This window comes from Coenobita brevimanus, chromosome 108 (assembly GCF_032717465.1).
Source record: "Coenobita brevimanus isolate Jiangsu-jjx chromosome 108, ASM3271746v2, whole genome shotgun sequence".
Taxonomy (NCBI): Eukaryota; Metazoa; Arthropoda; class Malacostraca; order Decapoda; family Coenobitidae; genus Coenobita; species Coenobita brevimanus.
Window position 1 is genome coordinate 12,299,139 of NC_137061.1, and position 21,896 is coordinate 12,321,034.

General features: G+C 41.2%; 1 protein-coding gene across 1 annotated transcript in view; it reads right to left on the reverse strand.

Moving 5' to 3' along the window:
• Positions 1-21,896, reverse strand: part of LOC145416986 (transmembrane protein 87A) — a 151,958-nt gene that overhangs the window by 99,682 nt on the left and 30,380 nt on the right. Inside the window, exon 2 of the mRNA XM_080285828.1 lies at positions 20,650-20,805. Within this exon, the coding sequence (XP_080141954.1) occupies positions 20,650-20,805 (156 nt within the window). The remainder of the gene's footprint in view (positions 1-20,649; positions 20,806-21,896) is intronic.

Genomic DNA, 21,896 nt, shown 5'->3' on the forward strand with positions numbered 1-21,896 from the left:
GCGAATGGCGACAATGTTGATGTGGACGAAGTGCGTGAGTGGTTGGATGACAACGAGGGCAATACTGAGTATCAGACCATGTCTGATATCAAGATCGCATCTTCAGTTGCAGGTGTCAGTACCCAGCTTGAAGATTCCAATGAGGACGGCAACGATGATGCGTACTCCTCTCAGCGTGACACTACTCCAGCCATCCCCAAGCTGAGCGCACTCCAGGAACACGCAGAGTTCGTTTTTGACTACCTGGAACACTCGGAGTGCGACAGGGAGATGGGGCCCTTGGGACTTGTGGAGGAAGTGTGCGCTTTCAGGCAACGCATCATTAATCGCCAAAATTGTTGTTTATTGCGTCAGTCAACCACTGACAGCTTTTTCAGACCCGTGACCCCCACTGTGCCCAGCCCTGGCTCCACTTCGTTGCCTCCCCAAGACAGGCCCTCATCCTCCAAGCCACAGCCCAGCACATCAGGCACGGTGGAGTCACCACTTGACATGAGTTTGTGCCTCTCTTCAGAGTCGTCTGCAGTGGGAACTCCATCACCACGATCCAGCAATGCACCCCTAGGCAACATGCATCAGCTACTCTCAGACTCTGATAGTGAATAAACAGCAAGCACTCGCCTCTAGACCACACGGGAGTTTACAGTGTTGTGCAGTGAAAAAAACAGTGCGTAGTGTTAAGAAATTAGAATTGTGAGTGCAAAGACTAAAGTGCACAGTGCAACACTGATTTTATTGACGTTCAATGGAGCGCAAATCAGACTAAAGTGTGTAATGTGTTAAGAAAATGGATTTATGAGTGCAAAGACTTAAGTGCAGAGTGCAACACTTATTTCATTAAGGTGCAATGGAGCACAAGACTACAGTGAGCAGTGTTAAGAGAATGGAATGCTGAGTGCAAAGACTAAAGTGCACAGTGCAACACTGATTTTATTGACGTTCAATGGAGCGCAAATCAGACTAAAGTGTGTAATGTTAAGAAAATGGATTTATGAGTGCAAAGACTTAAGTGCAGAGTGCAACACTTATTTCATTAAGGTGCAATGGAGCACAAGACTACAGTGAGCAGTGTTAAGAGAATGGAATGCTGAGTGCAAATGACTAAGTTCAGTGTATGACTTCATGTACAGTGTACTGCAGGTGCTTCAGGTACTCCTTTTTACTGTCAGCGTCTGACAGGAGGCGGGTTATTCATTGAGACAGCCAGGGACTTGTTGTAAGTACCCAGAATGTTTCATATTGTACTGTATGTTCCATACTTACCTCTAAAACCTCATTTCACTCTTTAATGTCCCTTATTGGTGTGAATAGTGTCTTAGGTGCTATGCATGTGCAGTAGGGAGGTGTTTTTCTGAGTTAGGCTAGGTTAGGGTCCATAAGTACCAGTCCAGGAGCCAGGGACTTGTTATAAGTACCCAGAATGTTTAATATTGTATAAACACCTCTAAAACCTAATTCTCTGGTTCTTTTGCATTTATTTCAGACTTTTATGTCCCTTATTGGTGTGATTTGGGTCTTAAATAGGTGCTATGCATGTCCAGAGGGAGTTGTACAGGTGTTTTTCTGAGTCAGGGTACGTCAGGGTCCATAAGTACAAGTCCAGGAGGCTGGGGCCCACTATCCGGACGGGATCACTATCCGGACATGCTTTTGGCTCTATTACATCAGAAAGTGGAGGGATTACTGGACTTTTATTTACGTTGTCCTACTCAAACTGTTTTTGGGCTTCCCTCCTTATTCTTGTACTGTGTAATCATTTCTTGACTGTTTATAGTTGTTATATGCCCTTTCATTACTGTGTCTTCTGTATCTATTCCACTTTTTTAATTTGATTTTTTACATTCTGTATTAAACCATTTCTTTATTTTCTTTTCTGCCTCTTTATGTTGTGGGATGTACTTCTGGACTCCTATTTCATAAAGTTCACAGAATTTTCCATATATAACATTTAAATCTTGTCCTCTAAGCTCTTTTTCCCAATCTATTTCTAAGAAATATTTCTCTAGGTCATGATAGTTACCCTTTTTGTAGTTAAGGCTCTTTTTGTAACTTTCATTACTATTAACTATGCCATATGAGATCCTGAAGTTGTAACTTAATACCGCGGGGTCACTTTTGCCAAATGGAGGGTGATATGCTATATTGTCAACATCATTTTCTTGCCTTGTAAATATAAGATCTAGTGCTGATGGTATGTCAAGTCCTCTTTTTCTGGTGCTTTCTTTTACATGCTGTGTTAGGAAAAACTCCTGCACAAGGTCCAGGAGCTTTAGTTCCCAACAGCTTTCTTGGCTTTTTATATCTAGAGTATTCCAGTTTATATTTGTATTGAAATCACCAGTTAGTATAATTCTTTCAGATTTCTCCTCCATTCTATGTAGTAATGCTCTTAAACTTTGAATTGTTTTCTCTGCCAGGTCTTCATACTCTCCTTTTTCCCAAATGTTTGATTTGGGCGACATGTATAAATTTGCCACAATTACTTTCCCTTCAGACGTACTAATCTCTACTGTGATCAGTTCTACCTGTGATGGTACATTTAGTTCTATTTCCCTGACTTGCAGATTTTTCTTTGTTAATATTATAATTCCTCCTCCTTTTTTTAAGTTCCTATCTCTTCTCCATATATTGTATTCCTCTACATTTAGTGTACTGTTTGATATCCTTGGTGTTAATTTTGTTTCAGTTAGGCAAACAATATGTGGTTCCTTTTCTCTGATATAATCGTTCATCTCTAGTAATTTAGATACTATTCCATCTACATTTGAGTACATGAACTTAATCATCTTGTTTACATACTTGTCATGACTTGGGCCTACTACCTTTGTCCTTTTTATTCCCTCCTGTTTATGTACCACTTTCGAACCTGCAGTCCAATTACTTTGTAAAAAAATGTGTTCTTCTCTTCCTCTGATCTTCCCGCATTCTTTGTTTTTGCCTCCTCCCTCTCTTCTCTTTTAGTAATCCAAGTTCCTCTTGAGTTAGGCATCTCTTTATCCATACATTTTTGATGTCCTCTTTTTCCATAAGTTTGTTTGCATTTTTCAGTATTTACTCCACAGTGTTTACACTCTGGAAGGTTACTTTCAGGGGCCCTGATTTGTTATTCTCATATTTCCCTAGCCTTTTGTGTTCTTCTATGTCTTTACTACAGATCTCCTCTGACACTTCCTTCAGTATATTCATTACATTTGCCATCTCCTTTTTGTCTCTCGAAATCTTGTTTCTTATTTCTTCCTTCTCTACACCAGTGATTACTATAGATTTGTTGATGTCTGCTGAATCTTTGACCAATTTTGGATTGTTTTGGATTATTTTCTTCACTTCCTTTTTATTGCTCTTTTCTTCAACTCTTGTTTCTAAGTCTTTCTTTACTTTCACCATTTCAGCATATGTGGTTTCCACATCATTTTTGTAGCTTTGCACCGCTTCATTTACCTGCGTTATCTTCTCCTCAATATCACTACTATGATCTATCAGAGTGCTTGCCTGCCTTACTGTCTCTGTATCATTTCTGAACTCTTCCCTAAAACTCTCGTGGTTGACAACTGTGCTTGCCATTTCACTAATCTTCCTTCTAAGTGTACCTACCTCATATGATAATTCATCAATTGTTTTGTCTTTCTTATTAATCTCCTTTACTAAATTTTCATTTTCTTCCTTCTGCATATGCAACTGTTTTTTTATTTCATCTATTTCACTTTGAAAAGCCTTCTCTAATCTGTGCACTCATTCAACCAGCTTATTATGCAGTCCATTTCCACAAGTTCCGGGTTGAAATCATTATCCTGCTTTCTACCTTTGTCCCTTTTCTTACCTCCTTCCAAAGGTGATTTGCTAAAGATTGTGGCCATCTTCTGGTAATAACAGAAAGCTTCTACTTACAGTTTTGCATTCCTCTGTGTCGGAGACAAAACAGTCAACGCTGAATCAGCTGATTTGCTTGTTCGGCACTGCTGCCTACTTCATTGTATTGTGTTGTTGGAACAACACTGTTACTTAAACTTCCTTTTTTTAAATTTGAACAATATTTTGTTGGACCTAGTACAGAGCTTGACTCATATAAAGATACCTTTTAGGTATAGCCATTTGAGGGCCAAGTTTGACCCGGTGCAGTGTGGAGCGATGCGAGGCACGTCTTCTCACTCTCGTGTGTGTGTGTGTGTGTGTGTGTGTGTGTGTGTGTGTGTGTGTGTGTGTGTGTGTGTGTGTGTGTGTGTGTGTGTGTGTGTGTGTGTGTGTGTGTGTGTGTGTGTGTATTTACCTATTTCTTTTTACCTCTTTGTAGTATACAGTACAAGAATTGAGCTAAGCTCGTGTTGTCATATCTACATTAATCCAGTCTTGTTTTAAACACATGAATGTTTTTGCCTGCACCACCTCTTTGTCAAAGTCATTCCAAATACTTATGCTTCTATTCGGGAAACTGAACCTTTTAAGATCAATAAGACATTTACTTTTCCTCAACCTGATGCCATGACTTCTTGTTCTTCCATCATCCAACACAAAAAGATCCCCTCTATCCATCCTTTCCAGTTGTCTGACATTTCTAAACACTGTGATCAAGTCGCCTTTGTGTGTGTGTGTGTGTGTGTGTGTGTGTGTGTGTGTGTGTGTGTGTGTGTGTATTTACCTATTTGTAGTATACAGGAATTGAGCAATGCTCGTGTTGTCCTGTCTCCATGTCCACATTTATCAAGTCTACCTTTACACACATGAATGTTTTTCTCATGCACCACCTCTTTGTCTAAGTCGTTTCAAATATTTAAGAATATACCTAATTGTGATATACACGGAATGTACTATGCTCGTGGGTTTCCGTCGCTGTTTCTCAATAAGTCGAATTTAACTTTAAACTCGTTTAAGTTTTTAGACTGGACGATCTCTTTGTCCAGGCTATTCCATAAGTCTATACTTCTGTAAGGAAAGCTATATTTCTTGATATCCTTCAAGCAGCTTGACTTTTTCAATTTCATTCCATGTCCTCTTGTTGCTCTCTTATCCCATACAAACAGATCTTCTTTGTCAATTTTATCTACTCCCACCATGGTCCTGAACACCGCAATCATGTCTCCCCTCTTTCTCCTTTCCTCTAACGAAGGCAAGTCCAGTTTTTCCAGCCTCTCTCTGTATGACAGGTCTGTCAGACTGGGGACCATCTTGGTTGCTGTTCTTTGTATTCTCTCAATCTTGTTTATATCTTTCTTTTTGTGTGGGCACCACACTACCGCTGCATATTCTAACCTGGGGCGGATCATGGCCACTATCAATTTTTTCATCATTTCCTCATCCATATAATGAAATGCTACTCTTATGTTAGTCAAGAGCTTATAAGTCTCTCCAACTATCTTGTTAATGTGCTTTTCTGGTGACAAACTATCTTGGACCAGCACTCCCAAATCTTTCTCTTCTCTCCTTTTTGTGATTAATTCATTACCCAAAAAATAATTCAGTGATGGTCTCCTGGTACTTTTACCCATTTCCAATATTTTACATTTCTTTACATTAAATTTCATTTCCCACGTCCGGCTCCAATTGTGTATCCTATCCAAATCCTCCTGCAGTATTTTACAATCCTCCTCAACCTCTATCTTCCTCAAGATCTTTACATCATCAGCAAACAGACTCGCATAACTGTTCACTCCATCTACCATATCATTTACGTAAATCAGGAACATTACTGGCGCCAACACTGAGCCTTGAGGGACTCCACTTGTTACTTCCCTCCATCCAGACATCTTTTCCTTTATTACTGTCCTCATTTGTCTGTCTCTCAAAAAGTCTCTCATCCATTCCAGAAGTTTCCCCTTTAGTCCTCCTATATATTCTAGTTTCCACATTAGTCTCTTATGAGGTACCTTGTCAAAGGCCTTCTCTAAGTCTAAGTACACACAATCCACCCAACCATCTCTCTCCTGTACCACATCAATCGCTCTTGAGTAAAAGCTCAACAAGTTTGAAACACATGACCTTCCACTTCTGAATCCAAACTGACATTCAGCCAAAATATTCATCTCTTCCAGATATTTTATCCATCTGTCTTTCAGGATTCTCTCACACAATTTTGCGACCATGCTGGTTAGAGACACTGGTCTATAATTCAGGGGTTCTTCCCTGTTTCCTCCCTTGTAAATTGGTACCACATTTGCCCACTTCCATTCTTTTGGCACTTTCCCCTCTTCCAGTGAGCATACAATTAAGCTGTGAATTTTATCCGCCAGTTGTTCTCTGCATTCCTTCAGTACCCAATTAGAAATTCCATCAGGTCCTGGGGCTTTCCTTACATCTTGAGTTTCCAGTAATTTATACACTTCCTGCACCTCCACTTTTATATCTTTCATCACCGGAACATTTCTAATCACTCCCTCCCCTTCCACAAGCTCCTTTTCTTTAGTGAAAACTGACTGGAAACGTTTGTTCATTATTTCTGCTTACATTGCCGCATCCTTAAAGACCTCTCCATCTACTTTCAGCTTGGTGATTCCTTCCTTTTGTTTCAGTTTACCATTAACAAATCTATAAAACAATTTGGGTTCACCCTTGCATTTGTCAATTATACCTTTTTCAAAATTCCTTTCTTCTTCCCTACGTATTCTTGTGTATTCGTTTCTTGTTCTTTTATATTCTTCCTTTGTTCTGTCGTTACCTCTCTTTCTCCAATTGTTCCACGCCTTATCTCTCTCTTTTTTGGCTATCATACACCTTCTATTAAACCACTCCTTTTCCCTGTTTTCTTTCCCTCTTACTCTTGGTACAAATTTTTCCACTCCCAAATTATAGAGGTCTAGAAAGATATCCCACTTCCTCTGTATCTCTCTTGTTTCTCTGAATTTTCTCCAATCCGCATTTTCAAAAAAGTTTCTCAAGCCTGTAAAATTTGCTTTGCCAAAGTTGTATCTTCCCTGTCTATGAAGCTCGTCTCTTGGCTCGACGTTTCCTATTAACATCTGGAACTCAATGACCACGTGATCACTTTTTCCCAAAGGACAGAGATATTCCAATGATTCTATTACATCGGGTTCTTTGGTGAACAGTAAATCTAACCTTGCTGGTGTGTCCTCACCTCGAAACCGTGTCTCTTCTTTGACCCACTGCGTCATCACATTATTCATTATTATATTTAATAACATAGTGCCCCACGAATCCTCGCAGCCTCCCGAGTACCATTCCTCCCAGTTCTCTTTACAATTAAAGTCACTCACCAAAATTATATTATTGCTTTTCTCAATTATTTTTTCCAAGTAGCTAGCCATATCTGACAACACTCGTGGTATTCGTCATCCTTCCATGCTCTCGTCTTTGGGGGAACATACACTACCGCCATATCACTCTTAACATTCTCTCCAGTTTCTAATTTCATATATATCACTTCAGCCCTGCCTTCTCCCATTTCCACAGTATCTACATTTATGTTGTTCTTCACTGCTATCATCACTCCTCCTCCCTTTTTTTCTTTTCTGTCTTTTCTCCACAGTTTGTATTTACCATCTCCCAAATGAACATCAATATCTTCTCTTAATTTGGTCTCTACAAAGCACATGACATCAGGTTCATGTTCTCTCAAGAAATCATTAATTTCGATCCTTGTCGATATGAAACCATCAACATTAGTATATATCACCTTCAAATTATTTTTGACATTATTAGTACCCTCTTCTCTCCTACTCTCTGTCCGTACCACTTCCTCAACTTCTGATCTTTCACAACCATCCCCCCTAGTTTCCTTCACTTCTATTTCCTTAAATACCATTTCCTTGCTTTCATATCCAATACTCTCCAAAAAAAAGTATTACGTTCTTCCTCTGTCCTCTTATCATTTTTTTCCTTTACTTCTTCCTTTAATGATTTTAAAACTTCTCTTTCTTCTTCATTCAGATCTTTTCTTATTATAATATTTTCCATCCCCGCCTCTTTGCTTAATTTCCAGGTTACTTTAAGTATCTCATTTATTACACTTTCTGATGTAAACTTGACTCTCATTGGTCTTGTTTCCCCTTTCTTATAAGGCCCTATCCTCCTTGCTTCCTCAATTTCTTTTACCCACTTGTCTCCTTCGGGGTCAATCTTGCCTAATATTCCTCTCACCATGTTCGTGTCTGTCTCGAGTCTTGCGAACCTAACCTTTTCTTCCTCTTCCCTGTTTCCAAATACTACCACACATCTATTCCTTTCTACAGTTTCTCTCACTATTTTCTCTTTTTTCTTCAGTATTTTCACTACATTTTCTTCCATTTCTTTCTTGTTCATTTCCCTTTCTTCCTGGATGATCTCTCTTAAGCTGACCACTTCTTTCTGTTCTTCTTCTACGTGTGCCCACTTTGCCTTATGTTTTTCTAATACATTACTCACCTTCTCCGTTTTATTAGTACTCTCTTCAAGTTTCCTCCTCAGTTCAACATTTTCCCTCTTCAAATTCCTAATCTCTTCACTGGCTGTTTCGTTGGACTGGATTAGACTCTGTATGGTGGTTTCCGTATTTCCTGATACATCCTTTATCACTAGATTCTCTACTTTTTTTTCGAGTTCACTAATCCTCATAATTAATGTTTTCACCAGGTCCATGACATTAGTATTAGCATCAAAACCTTGAAATTCCATTCCCTCATTGTTTACGTTTTCGGCCATGTTTAATGTAAAGTACCTAAACAGCTGTTACCGAATAAGCCACAAACATTCATGTATATTATTGCCAACAAATCTTTACATTTTTGGTAGTTTACTGACTTTCATTATTTTAAATTTAAAGAAAGACCCTAGGAGACAGGACAGACAAAATTCCTCAAACTACTCAAGGTTAGGAGCGATGCCTTGGACGTCCGCTCTCTCCGGCTGTTCGTGTGTGTGTGTGTGTGTGTGTGTGTGTGTGTGTGTGTTCTTACCTAATTGTTCTTACCTAATTGTATCTTTACAGGAATGAGTCAAGCTCGTACTGTCCCGTGTCTTAAACCATATTTATCGTACATATCCTTAAATTTGTGAATCGTTTTGGCACACACTATTTCATTCGGTAGTGCATTCCATTGATCAATTGCTCTGTTTGGGAAACTGAATTTCCTTACGTCTTTATCACCTCTCTTCTTATGCAGTTTTTTGCAGTGTCCTCTTGCTGATGCTTCTCCATATGTTAAGTAATCATTTATGTCTATTTTCTCCTTCCCTGATATGCAATTATATAGCATTATCATGTCACCTCTTTTCCTTCTCTCCTGTAGTGTTGGTAGATTCAGTTTATTTAGTCTTTCTTCGTAGCTTAGGTCCCTTAAGCTTGGTATTCATCTTGTAGCGGCCCTTGGAACTTTTTCAATCTTGTCTATGTGTTTTTTGAGATGAGGACTCCAGACTACTGATGCATATTCCAGGGTTGGTCTAATGAATGATGTTATTATCCTTCTTAGCATGTCTTCATTTATGTATGTGAATGCTATTCTCATATTTGCAAGCAGTGTATACATGTTCCATACCTTCTCGCTGATGTAGTCAGCCGGAGATAGTCTGTTATTGATAATCACACCTAGGTCCTTCTCTCTTTCTGATGTGTATAGGGTTTTATTTCCTAACTTATAATCCCAATCAGGTCTTTTTCCACTTTTACCAAACTTGATTACATGACACTTGTCCACATTGAATTCCATTTGCCATGTACTACTCCATTCATGAAGTTTATTTAATTCTTCTTGTAGCTCTTTACAAGAGTCTGTGTTAGTAATTCTCCTTTGTATTTTTGCATCATCTGCAAACATATTCAGATAGCTCTCATTTCCAGTGTTACTGTTTATATCATTTATATACACTAAAAACATGATTGGTGCCAGCACTGAACCCTGTGGTACTCCACTAGTCACTTCTTTCCATGATGAGTAGTTTCCTCTTAGTACTGTTCTCATTTCTCTTTTATGAGAAAATCTTGCATCCAACAAAACAGTTTGCCTCAAATTCCTCCTTGATGGTACAGTTTCCATAAAAGTCTTTGGTGTGGTACTGTGTCAAAAGCTTTCTTGAAATCTAAATAGATACTGTCCACCCATCCTTCTCTTTCCTGTATTGTGTTTGTTACTCTGTCATAGTAGCTCAACAGATTAGTAACACATGATTTTCCTTTTCTGAAACCAAACTGTCTTTCTGTTATCATATTGTGTTCTTCTAGATGATTTACCCAAGCTTTTCTTATAAGCTTTTCTAATACCTTGCTTACAACACTGGTCAGTGATACTGGTCGGTAGTTGAGTGGATTTTGTCTATTTCCTTTCTTGAATAAGGGGACAATATTTGCTTTTTTCCAAATATCAGGTAGTTTACCTGACTCAAGGATTTCTTGAAAATTAAAAATAATGGTTTACTTAACTCCTTTGCACATTCTCATAGTACCCAACATGAAATTTCATCAGGACCACTTGCTTTTCCTCTGTCTAATTTACTTAACTCCTCCTGTATTACTTTCTCTGCTATTTGTATATCTGGTAGTATGTGTGGACATGCATGTTCCACATAGCCCCTCTCAAAATTTTTTTCTTCTGTAAAAACTAATTGGAAATTCTTATTTAGTGCTTCACAAATATCTTTCTCTTGTGTATAAGTGATTCCCTCGTCCGTAATGGATTGTATTATATCTTTTACTTTGGTTTTGCTTCTGATATAGCTGTAAAACAGTTTTGGTTGATCTCTACTTTTATATATTATATCCTCCTCAAACTGTTTTTGGGCTTCCCTCCTTATTCTTGTATAATCGTTTCTTGCCTGTTTGTCTGGTAAATTACCAATATGCTGGGAATCGAACCAGGGACTCTCAGGTGAGAGCCAGGCAGCATACCACTACACCACGACCAGGTAAAAGTTAACTCACGTTGTCACAATCTTGTAACCAACGTCCCTCCGCCCCCACTGTGGGCATCAAGAGGATGAGTTAACCCCCTGGCACTCGGGCAAGTAGATGCTTTTAATCTATCCCAAGCACTTACGGCAAGTCAGAATGAAGAGAGAAACCTGTACTGTCATTCTGACTTGCCGTAAGTGCTTGGGATAGATTAAAAGCATCTACTTGCCCGAGTGCCAGGGGGTTAACTCATCCTCTTGATGCCCACAGTGGGGGCGGAGGGACGTTGGTTACAAGATTGTGACAACGTGAGTTAACTTTTACCTGGTCGTGGTGTAGTGGTATGCTGCCTGGCTCTCACCTGAGAGTCCCTGGTTCGATTCCCAGCATATTGGTAATTTACCAGATGATTTTTCCTGTGTACAGTACAGGTTTCTCTCTTCCTTTTGCCTGATTGTAATTATTATACGCCCTACCACTACTGTGTCTTTTGTATCTATTCCACAACAAATCTCTTCTTTCTTTTGATTTTTTACATTCTGTATTGAACCATTTCTGTATTTTCTTATCTGCTTCTTTGTGCTGTGGAATGTACTTCTGGACTCCTATTTCATAAAATTCACAGAATTTTTTATATACAGCATTTAAATCTTGTCCTCTAAGCTCATTTTCCCAATCAACTTCTAAGAAATACTTCTTTAGGTCTTGATAATTTCCCTTTTTATAGTTTAGGCTCTTTTTATAACTTTCATTGCTGTTTACTATGTCATATGCTATCCTGAAGTTGTAATTTAGTACTGCATGATCGCTTTTGCCGAGTGGAGGGTGATATATTAAACTGTCAATATAATTTTCTTGCCTAGTAAATATTAGATCTAGCACTGAAGGTACATTGAGTCCTCTATTTCTGGTGGTTTCCCTCACATGTTGCGTTAAGAAGAACTCTTGTATGAGATCCAGGAGCTTTCGGTACCAACAGCTTTCTTGGCTAATTATATCTAGAGTATTCTAATTTATATTTGTATTAAAATCTCCAGTTAGTATAATTCTTTCCGATTTCTCTTCCATTTTATGTAGTAATGATCTTAAACTCTGAATTGTACTCTCTGCCAGGTCCTCATATTCGTCTCTTTCCCATGTGTTTGATCTGGGTGGCATATACAAATTGGCTACAATTACTTTCCCTTCCGATGTGTTGATCTCTACTGCAATTAGTTCTACTTGTGATGGTATATCTAGTTTTATTTCATTGACTTTTAGATTTTTCTTAGTTAATATTATAATTCCTCCTCCTTTTTTTTCATTTCTGTCTCTTCTCCATATATTGTAGTCCTCTAAGTTTAGTATGTCATTGGATATCCTTGGTGTTAATTCTGTTTCAGTTAGGCATATTATTTGTGGTTCATTTTCTCTGAAATAATCATTCATCTCTAGTAATTTAGATACCATTCCATCCACATTTGAGTACATCAACTTTATCATCTTGTTTATATACTTGTCATGACATGGTTTTACTACCTTCCTCCTTTTTATTCCAACCTGTTTGTGTACCACTTTCGTACCTGCAATCCTATTACTTTGTAAAAAAATTTCTTCTTCTCCTCTTCTGATCTTCCCTCATTTTTTGTTTTTGCTTCCTCCCTTTTCTCTTTCAGTAATTCCAGTTCCTCTTGTGTTAGGCATCTTTTTATCCATACATTTTTGAACTCCTCTTTTTCCTTAAGATTCTTTGCATTTTTTAGTATCTCTTCCACAGTGTTTACACTCTGGAAAGTCACCTTCAGAGGTCTTGTCCTGCTTTTCTCGTATTTCCCTAACCAAAGTCCCCCGGCCACCTGGATCACTCGGACGCTCTTCGCCACATGCGAGTAATACAGACACCAACCCACTAGTTGAGCAAAAATGGCTGTGTACCTCCTCACTGAACAAAGTCCCCTGGCCACCTGGATCACTCAGAAACAACCGGTTGCATGCGAGTTATACAGACCCTAACCTACCAGCTGAGTAAAAATGGCCATCTGCTTCCTCACTAAACAGTCAAAGTTCCCCACCTGCCTGGATCACTCAGACGCTACTGGCTGCACGCGAGTAATACAAACCCTACCCCACAAACTGAGTAAAAATGTCAGTCCACCTCCTCACCGAATGGTCAAAGTTCCTCCGCTTCATGGATCACTCGCAAGCTCCCAGGAACGAGTAGCAGTCCGCATCCCTACCGAATGGTCAAAGTAGCCTGGCTGGCCAGATTGCTCAGACGCTCCCTGAGGCCACGATGTACAGGGATCCAGTGTTGCCACCGAGTGGTAACATTTGCCTGGCCAAGCAAAAGACCTTTGCATATGTAGGTCAGTGGGGCACTTTTTACTTGTGTGCTCAGAGCCAAGCGTGGAAAGAGACACGGCAGTACTGTATTCCCACGGCAGTACTGCATCTCAGTTCCCACCTTTTTCTCTCTCGAGTGTGGATGTGCAAGGCCGAGTTATAACCATGGCAGCTTCCACTGTCGCATTTGTGGTGGTTCCCTACCTTCTTCAGGCCTAGATTTTCCTCTGCAGCATTCTCATGTGTGTGACGATGGCTCCACCACCACCCAAGAAACGAAAGAGGATGGCTTGGACTCTGGAAAAGAAGCATGAGATACTGAGCACGGTTGACGAGGGCTGGAAAACTTCACACATTCTGCGGGAATATGATCTGGCCCGTTCAACCTTGATTGACATCAAGAAGACACAGGCCAAGCTGACTCAGTACAGACATGGTTACAGCAATGCCATTTGGAAGGGCAACAAGAAGGTGATGTCTTAGCCCCGCCACGCCACCATCAACCAGTCAACTTTGGTCTGGTTCCGCCAACAAAGGGGTGCTGGCTTGCTTGTACAGGGGACCGAGTTGAAGGCAGCAGCCGAGAAGTTTGCACGCCTACACAATGTGCATGACTTCAAGACATCTGAAGATTGGCTCTTCCGGAGCAAACTTCGACATGGAATTACTGGCCATAAGATACACGGCGAGGCTTGGGATGTGACAGTGGAGGATGTTGAGCTATTTTGCTAGAAAGTGCAGCACCTGATTGAGGTTGAGGGCCTTGCTCTCGGTCAACTATACTGTGCTGACAAAACTGACTTTTCTACTGCTCCATACCCAACAACAACCTGGCAGAAGATAGGGAAAAGACTGTGTATGGTCTGAAGTTGTCCAAACAGCGTGTCTTGGTTTGTGCTGCGCCAAAGCTAACAGGATGCAATACCTCATACCTGTTATTGTTGGACGTGCAAGACAGCCACATTGTCCCTATGCCTTGATGGATAGCCTGCCTTTTGTGTGGTACCATTCTGCGGAGGCCTGGTTTACCTGCAAGATCTTCAGAGATCGGTTCCACCACACTTTGTCAAGGAGGTTATCCATTATCAAACAGAGGAACCTGGAATCCCTAGTGACCAGGTGAAGGCACTCCTAATCCTCGACAATGTACCTCCACACCTGTCCAAGAAGTAATTGTTTGCTCATAATGATCATATCAGATGCATGTTTTTGCCTCCTAATACGATAGCTCTCATTCAACCAATGAACCACACTGTTATCGTGGCAGTGAAGAGACTGTACCATTGAAGGTTCCTAAACAAGGTAATAGTGGTGCTAGAGGACAAGCAACAGGTCAACAGATGTGGGGAGCGGACCTTGGAAAATCTTTGCCATTACATCAAGACTGCGTCATTCAACTTGGTGAATGCTTGGAAGGAAGTCTCATTCAGAACCCCCCAAGAGTGGTTGGTCTCGTCTCCTTCAGGGACACGAGGCTTCGCACGACTTTGAAGGACTGGACGTGGACGATTTCCACCTTCATCTGTGTTTGGCAGTCGAGGATGTGAATGTTGACGATGTGAGGGAGTGGTTGGACGATGACTGCAGCAATCCTGGTTATCAGACACTGTCTGATGAGGAAATTGCCACTGCTGTTTTCTGCGGGGCCAACAGAGGACAGTGACGAGGGCCCTGATTCTGAGCACCCCACCATTCCATCACTCCCTCGTCTTGGCGCACTATGCGCCAGCATGCAGCAGGTGCTCGAATTTGCCAAGCACCCGCACTGCGACAGGGAGTAAATGTTACTGAATCTGGCAATGGATCTGTGGGCAGTCAGGGACATTGTCACCCTACATCAGAACTGTCGCACCTATCGTCAGACCAAGATCAACTCTTTCTTCAAGTCTGCCACTCCCACGTGTGCGAGCCTGTTCTCCTCACCACCACCACCTCGTCCTAAGTTGTCATTCTTGGACCGACAACTGAGCACATCGACAGCCATTGAGCAGACGTTAGATGTGAGCTTGCAGCTGTCTTCAGGGTCTCCTGAGGTAGGTAGGCCTCCATCACCTCATGGCACGTCCCCACTCATCACCCAGCTCCAGTGGATGGAGGAGGAGATGCTTAATGTCTGTTGAGTAATTCTGTTAACCAGTAGACCACATAGGATTACTGTACACCAACTGGAAGACAGCGGGTTACGATGAGTGTCCTCCATTCAATGGGTGGTAAGTACTTTGGATTTTTGTGGATTTTTATTGTTTATGCATTGTTTTCTTAGTGTCTAGCATTATATTGGATATTCCCATGTGTGTTTTGAGTCCAAATACAGTAGCTGAAAGATTGAAGAACCCTGCCACAATTAGAAGGGGTACTGTACACATGCCCAAAGAAGTGATGACTCGATTCCCAGTACAGTACCTTTCGCTCAGAAAGTGGTATCTGGCAACTGCCACAACCTAGTTTATATTTTGAATAATGCGCAGCGGAAAAAGTAGTATTTAGGTAAACAGCTCCAAAAAGCAATATATATAAGAGTTTTACCGTGTATACCTTGCATTACAGAAGAGGAAATCATAATATAATTAAGCTAAGGCTTAGATGTATGAAAGAATGTGAAACGCACGCCATATCACTCAATGGTTTCAGAGTTAAAATGCGGAGAAACTCTCGTAACACTTATTTTACATCTTAAATTATCAACACTGAAGACAAAATGTCCCATAAAATAAAACCCACAGATAATGGTAATGTTCAAATCATGAGTGCCATCAAATAAGAAAAATAAACATTTAAACACATATTACAATCCACATTTAATTCTCTATGTGGGATGAATTTATGCAGGAAAACCCATGAGCGCCAGCCGCTAAGCCAGACGGATCGTAAACACAAAACTACTGCTTGTCGGTGCAAGATTATTGCTTTTTATCTAGCAAATATTCCAGTGAGACAGATACCCCAGCACCTTAACATCAAGATGACAGTTAACGGATAGATATGCGATACAGAGAGGTAGAACAGAAAATATGCCAAATGGAGTCCCTCGTAGCACAAGACTAAAACGACAAATTATTGCACGTGCCCAAGAACAGCCCCTAACCACTTGTGTTGCTATTAAGAAGCAAATTAATCTGCTGACATTCAGTGAAATTAGTGAAACCAGTGCAATTGCTGGGGGATAATTGGTCATTTTTTATTCGCACGATAAAATACTAGCTTGTAACAAAATGTGTGGGGCAGTTCCATGAAAGAACTAACGGGGGAGAGGATGAGTCAAAAGCAAGAGGGCGACAATGAAGAGAATTTATTTATTAAAAAAAAAAAAAAAAAAAAAAAAAAAAAAAAAAAAGATGGAGTAGGAGGGGAAAAAATCATGACACGGGCCGAGATATCTACTCCCGTCCACTGCGTGATAATGACTGACGTAACGCCTGGCTGGCGTGCAGTGTTGCCGAAGAAAGTTACAGAAATCCACCAGATGGTCTCAATAATGGAAAAAATCTGCCAGACTGGGGGAAATTAAGGAAAAAACACTAAACAGGACTTTAAAAGAACGCCAGATGTACAGAAAATATTTAAATTTTTACCAAATAGGTAGCTTCAAAACCGCTAAATTTAGCAGGAAAAATGCTACATTGGTAACATTGCTAGCATGAATCGTGATGAGTGTAAACATGCCAGATGTCGCTTTTCACTTTGTTATTAACCTAAAACAAATAAACGTAAAACTTAACTAATATTTTTACAAGATTAGTTTACTTTTACACCATAAATAATGTTTGCAGGGCAGGCAAAGACTGTTTCCGTCTCCTAACTCCCAATCAAGTAAACTTTGCCAGATCCAGGGAGTTTGTCCGAAACTTAAAGAAATCGAGTCATCACTTGTTTGGGCAAGTGTACGTATAGGCTGGGTATAGGTAAAGTATAGGGTGGAGTCAAAGGCTTTTCGTCTCATTAACTCTCCCCCTCTTACTGACTCCCTTCAACCTCTGTCTCTTCGCCGCACTGTTGCATCTTTATCTCTTTTCTATCGCTACTTTAATGGTCACTGCTCCTCCGAACTGTCTGCATGCATTCCTCCACCTCTACGACGGGCGCGTAGCACCCATCAAGCAGCAAACTCTCACCCCTTTCCTGTCCAACTCTCTAATGCAAGAGTTAACCGTTACTCCCAGTCCTTCATTTATGCAACAGGTCAACTCTGGAACTGTCTCCCTCTGTCTGTATTTCCTGCTTCCTATGATCTCCAGTCTTTCAAACGCAGTGTGTCCAGGCATCTCGAAATGAATGGATCTTGAATTTGGCTCTCTCTTGTATTTTGTTTTTCTCTTGGAAGGAACAGTTTTGCAGGCTTGTTGCCTTTGGTTCCTTCTTCCTCACATTTAAAAAAAAAAAAAAAAAAAAAAAAAAAAAAAAAAAGTAGGATATGGCTCGGTATCCAGACTTTGTCCGTATCCGAACGTACTGATGGCTCTATTATGTCAGAACTGAAGGATTATAGTATACCTATTTTGGGGTATTTAAGAAAGCACGCAAGTCACCCATGGCAGTGTTTACCAACAACCTCTCAAACTGGCCGCGTTGCTTACCAACTACCACTCCAGCTGGACGCATCAGCATATCATGCACTCTAAATCCTCATTTATACAGTAGCTTTCAGGGGTAAATGCCCAGTAGCTTTTCAGAGGTAAATGCCCAATAGCTGTGGTAATCCAGGAATAATAACAGGTAACCAATGAAAGACTCATTACTATGGAAAATATGGAAAGGCAGCACCTGTCGGGTAAAGAATTAATTTCACAAAAATCGATGACTCTTACGACCACATGGAGGGAGTTGAGGGCAACGACGACAACGTTTCCGTTGTCTCCACACTGGACTTGGGGGGTTCCTAAGAGAGGCTGATGAGGATGAAGTGATACAGAGGCAGCAGCACACTCGTCATGTGCTGAGAGGCTGTAGTCTGCCTCACGCCTCGGAACCCTTCCCCCCCTCCCTCATCCATTCAAGCAATTTTGTCAGTCACATCCAGGTAAGAATCTTACAGAACTCTCCCTTCCCAATAAATATGCTTTACTAAGTTCTCTTCCAGGTTGTTAGTGTTCGCTGGTGACCAGTTTGACATAGGTTTGGCGGTGCGGGGGGCAACTTTTCCAAGATGATAGACAAGTAGGTAATTTTCCCCATAAGATTAGTAATTTCTAACGTGTGGAATTCTCAAATCATGGCATGTGCTTAGTTTCATGAAGCTGCAATTTAGGAGATTCCACTGTAGTTGTTTTAATGGAGAGGGGCACAAACCCTCCGCCAACCCACATGCTGACATGTGGGGAACAGGTATAGGTTGGCTACATGGTTACCACCCAGCACTGTAAATAGTTTCCTGGCTTACAAAAAACCATTAGACTGGTAACTCAAACTCAATGTAAAGCCACCTGAAAAGGAAAGAAGTGTAGTAAAATGCTACAGAAAAGATGAAAGATACAAGAAGAGAGGAGGGCAGACAAATAATCATCATCTAATCCTGTGTTGCCCCATGAGGAGCGTAGTACCCCGAGGCTGGGCAAGTTAGCTCTAATATTTAAGATGAGAATGACCAGTCTCACTCATCCCTGAGTGGCATTACGTGAGCAATAAACCCCAACCATCCCTTGGATATAAACCTACACAGGCTCAATCCGGCTGGAGCACCCTAAATGCCCATTAAACCAGCAGGTGCCATAGTTTGGTTATATGGTTACCGTCCAGTAAAGTAAATGGTTTCCTGGTGTACAGGAAACCAATTGGCTGCTCACTCAGTGTAGAGTCACCCATACACAGAAGAGGAATAAAAGAAAGAAAGACAGAAGAGGGAGGGAAGAAAAAATAAGGACGAGAGGAAAGGACAGTCACCTGAGAGCAGACAAAGAAAATGAATGATAAAGGTGAAGGAAGAAGTAGGCAGCACTACATCCAAGTGAGAGGATGATGGCCGCATCCTGTGTGTGAAGGAGTTTTGTTATTTTGGAACATGTTAAATGCTGGAGGTGGGACTTGAACTAGCTTTGTGGCTAGGGTATGATGTGGTTGGAAGAAGTTCAGGGAGCTGTTGCTTCATCTAACATTGGGTGTGCTCTCGCACCATGCAAAAGGATCTTTGTATGCAGCATGTGTGACAAATGTAAAGCTGTACAGCAGTGAGACCTGGGCAGTAAAGGAAGAGAACATTTGCAGGCTCAAAAGTAAGCAAAAGACAATGATTAGATGGATGTGTGGTGCATCCTTGAATATGAGGCCAGGGAGTGCTAAAATTGCGACTGTAGAATTGAGAGGAAAGGGATCAGAATGTATTGTTGCTGTGATGAGGAGAGGTTGATTGTAATAGTTTGGGCATGTTGAGAGGATGGAGGACGACAATTGCGTGTGAAGGATGAGAAGTGTGAATGCCGGGGATTCGGCTGTGAGACAGACCAAAAATGACCTGGGATGAGGTCACAGAGTCTGACCTTCAGAGATAAGAAACTGAATAGGGAGGCTGCCAGAGACTGAGCAGTGTGGAGAGCTGCCATTAGGTGACCAATGCTGACACATACAAACATACTGGAGCCTTTATAAACAATACAATACATCCATCATCCAATCTTATGTCACCCCATGAGGAGCGAAGAAGCCCAGGGCTAGGCAAGCTGGTCCTAACATTTAGGATGAGAGTAACCAGCCTCACTCATCTCTGAGTGGCATTATGTGAGCAATAAACCCCAGCCACCCCTTGGATATAAACCTACACAGGCTCAATCCGATTGGAGCACTTAATTACCCACTAAACCACCAGGTGCCATAATTTGGTTATATGATTACCTCCCAGCACAGTAAATGGTTTCCTGGTGTACAGGAAACCATTTGGCTTGTCACTCAGTGCAGTCAACCATTGGCAAAAGGAAGAGGAAAGAAAGCAGGAAAGAAAGACACAAGAGGGAGTGTAAAATCACCACTGGTAGAAGAAAACAAGAAAGAATGAAGGAAAGAAAGATAGAGGAGAAGGGAAAGAAGAAAGGAAAGGGCAGACATCCAAAGCAGCACTACATCGGGTGAGTGGATGGTGAGCACCCCCACCTACCACAACCTTCATAAATACTTCAATTAATTTTTTTCATCAGTCCTTTTAGTGCTGGAGAGGGCTGCCTTCAAACGATGACACTGCTCTAAATGGATGGTTCCACTGCCTGGCTGCTACAAACATTCCTCAGCTTCATCCTTATCCCCTCATAAGAGGATGGTGGACTGCAGGAGAGGGCAACTTCAGCCTGCAGTCCAACAGATTCGTGTCCAAATGAGCCTAAGGACACAAGAACAACAACTCTCTCTCTCTCCTCCTCTCTTTGTCTCTCTACCTCTCTTCCACTAACCAACTCACTCTCTCTTTTCCACTAACCAACTTTGCATTGCAAGTGTCCCCCACCCACTCATTCTCTCTCTCTCTTCCACTACCCATCTCTCTCTCTCTCTCTCTCTCTCTCTTCCACTAACCATCTCTCTCCCTCTCTCTCACTAACCTTGTCATACAGGTCACGGAAGCATGGCATCCTCCACAGTATCCACGATATGCTGATGCTGAGTGGAGAGGCTGGGTCAGCTGGAGAACACATGACCTTGATGTTCACCCGAGTATTCTTGAACATGCTCTTCTTTACTCCTATGTATTCGTGATCCTGTTGGGAGAGATCTTTGATGTTAGTTTGATTTCTGGGCCACTTCTGCAACTTGAATAGATACTGTACTAAGTCTTGGTTGCATATAATTTGATCAGCCTTAGTTATGATGCAGGAATGAGTCTCCCTGCTTACTACAGTGGTTTGTTTTCATCTGCCATAAATGAGTCTCTCATATCACAGTAATGTTCACCAAACTATTCTTGAACAAGGTCTCGTTTACTCCTATGCACTCGTGATCTTATCAAAAGATAATTTTATTAGTCACATTAGTTTTACCTGAAGGCCACTCCCATAACTTAATAATATACAGTACTAAGCTGCAGGTGCATGAAATTCAATGACGTCTCCCTAGGATTATTGGCCACGCTTTTCCTTACGCCAAATGTACTTGTAGTCCTGTCCAGAGAAAGGTTTGTACAATGGGTTTGTTTACACCTGATGGAAGTAGCCCACTCCTGTACATAACCTTAATGTTCACTCTCAAAATGCTACAACAGTACAACATTCAACACTTGTTCCTGTTGTTTGACACATCTGGTCATCCATCCATCCATCATCCAAACCTACGTTGCCCCATGAGAAGCGTAGGACCCCGGGGCTAGGCAAGTTGGTCCTGACATTTATGATGAGAGTGACCAGCCTCACTCATCCCTGAGTGACATTACGTGAGCAATAAACCCCAACCACCCCTTGGATATAAACCTTCACCGGCTCAATCCAACTGGAGTGCAATAATTACCCATTAGACCACCAGGCGACAAAATTTGGTTATATGATTACCACCCAGCGTAGTAAGTGGTTTCCTGGTGTACAGGAAACCATTTGGCTTGTCACTCAGTGTAGAGTCACCCACAGGCAAAACAAAGAGGAAAGAATGAAGGAAAGATAGACAGAAGAGGGAGTGAAAAGTCACCTGTAGGCAGAAGGAAGAGGAAAGAATGAAGGAAAGAAAGACAGAAGAGAAAGTGTAAAGTCACCCGTAGGCACAAGGAAGAGGAAAGAATGAAGGAAAGAAAGACAGAAGAGGGTCATGCAAACCTATAAACTAAAGCCAAGCAATTACCATGGTAAAGCAGAGCCATCAAACA